The 5,362-nt window shown below is 39.9% G+C and overlaps 1 protein-coding gene across 1 annotated transcript; it reads left to right on the top strand.

Annotated features, from left to right (window-relative positions):
• Window positions 1-3,091: 3,091 nt before the first annotated feature.
• Window positions 3,092-4,834, top strand: LOC120621163 (C-C motif chemokine 8). The gene is made up of 3 exons (XM_039886522.1): window positions 3,092-3,261; window positions 3,956-4,073; window positions 4,497-4,834. The coding sequence occupies exons 1-3, from the start codon at window positions 3,186-3,188 to the stop codon at window positions 4,600-4,602; spliced, it is 300 nt and encodes a 99-aa protein (XP_039742456.1). The 5' UTR covers window positions 3,092-3,185; the 3' UTR covers window positions 4,603-4,834.
• Window positions 4,835-5,362: the final 528 nt, after the last annotated feature.

Below are 5,362 nucleotides of genomic sequence, written 5' to 3'. Positions count from 1 at the left end.
TATGCATGGCCTAAAGTTTCGTTTTAACTTTTTATGTTGGGATTTCTAGAATTCAGTTAAAAAAAAGAGAGAGAGAAATTGTGTAATCAAAGTGACTCACCAACTGAGACCTCAACTCCGGGTAGAACTAGGGTCCTGGGGCCCTTTGGAACTGGAATCTGATTCCCATCCCCTCTGACCCCTACAACATTCCACTCTTCTGGTTCATGGCAGGATGCCAGGACCTCCATTCTCTTGTTTCTAAGACATGTTTTATTTCTTCCCCTACAACGGAGACATTCCCGAAGTCTATTCTTACCGTATATCTTTGCTTGGAAGCAATTTTAGGAAGAACTTTTACAAGAGACCAAAACCACACTCTGGGTCTCTTCTTAGCATGTTCTATACAGTACAACCACATTATTGGACTATTGGTAACACCTCGAAAAGCAAATTGTCAATGTCGGATAGCATTTGCAATAAACCCCATTTCCACATTTAAAAAAAAAAACTAAGTAAGGAATTTGACATATAAAAAAGTTAAAAAGCTTGTGCTTTCTCTGACACAGATATTAACTAATATTTCTAGTATCCAAATTCAGACTTTCAACCACCATGTTATTCTGCCTCTCCGAGGACTGAGCTGAAGACACTTCTCTGCTCCTTTCTAGCATCCTAGCCTCTCTGGTCTCTGATTAGATCCTTTACAGGATCTAATTCACGGATGAATTAAGTTACAGAAGAGCTTAAATATTATTTAATCCAGAAATAACAACTGCGTAACTATATTACATAGGTAGTAGCACCTATTATTGTACCTATGGCAGACATCACTAATTATTATTTTTTCTATTTATTCTTTTTTAATTTTATTTTTAATTTTATTTATTATTTATTTATTTGTTTGTTTGTTTGTTTTTATGGGTTAATGAAATCCAATAAGTTTCAGCTGTACACTTTAACAGTAAGGCATATATATATTTACACTGTGTGTTCACCTCCCGTAGTTAGATATCTTTCTGTCACCACATATTTAACCCCCTTTACCCCATCTACCTCCCCCTCTCCCGATCCCTTACCCTCTGATAACCACTAGTCTATAGTTCATGTCCACGAGTCTCTGTTTGTCCTGTTTGTTTGTTGCTTTTAGGTTTATATACCACCTATAAGTAATATCATGTGATTTTCAACTTTTTCTGTCTGGTTTATTTCATTTAGCATGATTATCTCAAGGTCCATCCAGGTTGTCACAAATGGCAGTATTTCATCTCTTCTTATGGCTGAGTAATATTCCATCATATATATGTACCACAGCTTCTTTATCCAATCATCTATCGTAGGACACTTCGGTTATTTCCATGTCCTGGCCATGTGGATAATGCTACTATGAACATCGGTGTACAAATATCTTTTCAGATACAGGTTTTCAAGCCTTTGTGGGTAAACACCCAGTAGTGGGATTGCTGGATCATATGGTAGATCAAGTCTTAGTTTTTTGAGGAACCTCCATGCTGTTTTCCATAGTGGCTGTACCAATTTGCAGTCCCACCAGCAGTATATGAGGGTTCCTTTTTCTCCGTACCCTCTCCAACATTTGTTATTACTTGTCCTGTTGCTTATAGCTATTCTGACAGGCGTGAGATGGTATCTCATTCAGACATCACTAATTAATCATAGCATTATAGTCAATAACCCAAGGTAAGACCTCACTGGTTGTTTATTTTCAACAAAACTTTCTGTTTGGCCACCATCAGTTTCACCTATTAGAATGGCTAAAATCCAAAAAGCTGACAATAGCAAATGCTGCTAATGATGCAGAGCAACAGAAACCCTCAATCGTTGCTAAGGGAATGCAAAATGGTATAGTCACTTTGGAAGACCATTTGGCTTTTTACAAAGCTAAATATAGTCTTACCATATGATCCAGTGATCACACTCCTAGATATTTACCCAAGTGTGGTGAAAACTTAAGTCCACATAAAAGCCTGCACATGAATGTTTATAGCAGCTTTATTCATAATTGACAAAAACTGGAAGCAACCAAGATGTTCCTCAATAGACGAATGGATAAACAAACTGTGGTTCATACATATAGTGTGATATTATTAAAAAATGAGATCTCAAACCATGAAAAGACATGGAAGAAACTTAAACACATATCTCTTAATGAAAGAAGCAAGTCTGAAGACGCTGCATTCAATACGATTCCAACTACATGACATTCTGTAAAGGCAAACCTATAAGTGAAAAGGTTAAAAATAGGCCAAGATTTTGTGAGGAGAGAAGAAAAGATGAATAGGTGGAACACAAGAGACTTTTAGGGCAGTAAAAATTGTATATGATACTGTAATAGTAGATAGATGATAAAAGGGGGAAGACAAGGTCAGTGGTTTGCAAACCTAGTTTCTTCCCTCTGTGCCCTCACCCCCTGCCCTGATGTGGGCAAAGAAAGGGAACTTGGAGAGCTTTCTCAAACAGACCTGTTCTATTTGAATCTGCATAAAATATCGGGCTTCTCCATATGGTTTCACTTGGAAAGAAACGTTAGTGTCTAAATAAAATATTTGGAAAACGCCACCCTACACGGATAGCGTGTGTTGTCCAGTTTTCATGCTCCACAACATAAGATTCCAGGGCATTAAGACTTGAAGATTCTTGATTCTACCATTCTTTCAAGTCACCTGTGTGAGTTTCAAAGGAGCCCGACCAGTTTAGGATGTCAGGAACCTGAGTCTGACAGAGAGTACAGGCAAAGCCTAGGGCCCCATTCCAGGCTTCCTGGGCCCTGAGGATGGTCAAGCCTTTGATTCTCTTCACTCCACTATGACCTCAGCTTCCACTCTTACTTTCTGACAGATCATTTCTCATTTCAAAGAAATCATAGCCCTTAACAATCTAGTGAGATCACTTCTTACAGTCTGCTGGACATAACCACATACCCTTCCACCTTTGCTTCACATAGTCTAAGCAAACAATAAAAACACCACAGCTTCCTTCTCTCCATGTTTGGAAATCACCCCCAGAATATGGTGTCTACTCAGCACATTCAGAGTCTTACTTCATTGTTCCTTAATCATGATCCAACCCATGCTCTTTGTACCCTATAAAAGGCAGGCAGAATGTCCAGAGCAGCCAGAGGGCAGAGAGGTTGAGACCAATTCAGAAACCTCCAACGCACACTGACACTTGCACCCTCACCCTCCACCATGAAGGACTCCGCAGCACTTCTGTGTCTGCTGCTCATAGCAGCCACCTTCAGCACCCAGGTGCTTGCTCAGCCAGGTAAGTCTTCTCTATTTCTAAGGCTTAACAGTTTAGCTATTGCAGGTGCTAATATCTCAGCATGAGTCATCCCATGCTTGCTGCATGCCTACATTAAAAGGATGGAGAAAATGAAACTAAGAAGGGAAATGAGAAGAGCCATCATGTCCCAGCTAGTCAAAGGCAGAGCCAGAATTAGATGCCCATGCCACTAAGACCAGACTAGTCCCATGAACTTTCCTGACACCAGCATTGTTTGGGAATGTGGCACAGAAATAAGGACCATTTCTCATTGTAGATGTGAAGGACGTTTCAGGAAGTAGTTTGGAGGAAGAAACTATTGCTTAAAATTTCAAATTTTGGATTATGGTCAGTGTAGCTTCTAGAACAGTGGTTGTGTCAGGGGGACAAGGACACAGAGGCATCTCAGCATGTGACATGGGTTGGCTCTAAAGCCGTGGGGACAAATAGCTAGGAGGCAAGATCTTAGAACTTATTTTTCCAGTGCCAGAAGCTAAATAAAGAGGGGCCTCATAGTTCAATATAGGAAATTGATACACAGGTAATATTTTATCTATGGGATCTGGAGTAAGACACTAAACTTGGGAGTGGTGGATCCTCGTTAGAACTTATGTATTTGCTTTGTCTTCTGCCCTCACAAATGCATGCTTATGATACATCCTAACTGTCTCATTCTTTAAAAAATGTTTTTCAGATTCCGTTTCCATCCCGGTCACCTGCTGCTATAATATGGTCAATAAGAGGATCCACATCCAGAAGCTGAAGAGCTACACAAGAGTCACCAACAGTCAATGTCCTCAGGAAGCTGTGATGTGAGTAAACCATGCCCGGGCACCCTCAGACAAAAGTTCTATCTGAGTTCTATACAAGGGAAGGAGGTCAGGATTCATGTCTAAATGAGTCATATAAATATACCATCTAATCTAAAGGGCCCTTTACCCCATAGAGAAAGTAGTCCACAAAAAGGAATCCATACTCTCTCCAGGCTCCCCTTCTAAGAATTTGGTCAGATCATCCAAGTTACTTCAGCCAGGAGCCTGGAGAGCTTCCCTAGGGGCAGCAAGAGTGAGCTTCCTTTGGGGGCCTCTTCCTCCCATCCTTCCCCCTTCCTCTTGTCCCTATCCAAAACCTTCACCCAGGAAGCAAGGACTGATCAGGTTTGGGGGCCAATGGGTCACACTCCTAGACAAAATCTTCAAAGTGCTCCATCTAATTGTGCCCTTTCTCCCCTACAGTTTCAAGACCAAAGTGGACAAGGAGGTCTGTGCTGATCCCAAGCAGAAATGGGTCCAGGATTCCATGAAGCACCTCGACAAAAAGTCCCAAACTTTGAAACCTTGAACTTTTACATATGTACTGAGAGATAGTCAGAGCCTGAGGAAAATCTTATTTATTTTCTCTCAACCTTCCCCAAGTGCAGAATGATATTATTTTATTATGATGTATAAAAAGAAACACTTTGGTTAATAATTTAAGCATATTTCTTAAACAATATTTAATCGCATTTAAGTTATTGATGTTTTGACTTTATCTGCCATAAATCCTAATGAATATAAAGTGCAAAATCTGGTGACATGTTTTCTTTTCTGTGAGTTTAATTAAGTTCATGGCAAGATGTCACTGTTCTCCCTCCTACTTGCCTGTAGTATTGTGAAGTCCTTCCATGGATCATCAGAGTGAAACACTTCCATATTTTTAGGAAATTAGTGCTTTTGTAAATGTATGCTCTCCAGTGTTGTTGAAATTAATATTATTAGATAACTATGGAATTTTCAAAATATATATATATATAATTTTTAACTACTTAGTCTTATTTTTTATGGGATAACATTTATCTGGGTGAGAGAAAATGGCAGCAATGGGTGGCAATTTGGGGTATAGGGGCCATCCTCCAAGAAGTCTTTTGGACTCAACTGAGGATCAAGGAGAACCTGGCAGGACCAGACCAGGCTGTTCCAGCCCTTTGGTTCGAGTCCCTAACATCACCTGCTCATTTAATCTTGATTCTCATATCTTTGGTCACCACACCTAACTTTGCCAAGTCTCTCTCTTGATCTCTTTCAACAATCTTCAAACTTTTCCATATAATCCCAAGTTTCCT

This window comes from Pteropus medius, unplaced genomic scaffold (genome assembly GCF_902729225.1).
Source record: "Pteropus medius unplaced genomic scaffold, Ma_sr-lr_union100, whole genome shotgun sequence".
In the NCBI taxonomy this organism is placed as follows: domain Eukaryota; kingdom Metazoa; phylum Chordata; class Mammalia; order Chiroptera; family Pteropodidae; genus Pteropus; species Pteropus medius.
The sequence above is the reverse complement of the archived record's forward strand: the minus strand, read 5'-3'. Positions and strand labels throughout refer to the sequence as shown.

Coding starts and splice junctions, on each gene's coding strand:
- LOC120621163 (XM_039886522.1), top strand. CDS start 3,186: ATGAAGGACTCCGCAGCACTTCTGTGTCTGCTGCTCATAGCAGCCACC. Junction 3,262..3,955: donor CCAGGTGCTTGCTCAGCCAG/GTAAGTCTTCTC, acceptor AATGTTTTTCAG/ATTCCGTTTCCATCCCGGTC. Junction 4,074..4,496: donor TGTCCTCAGGAAGCTGTGAT/GTGAGTAAACCA, acceptor TCTCCCCTACAG/TTTCAAGACCAAAGTGGACA.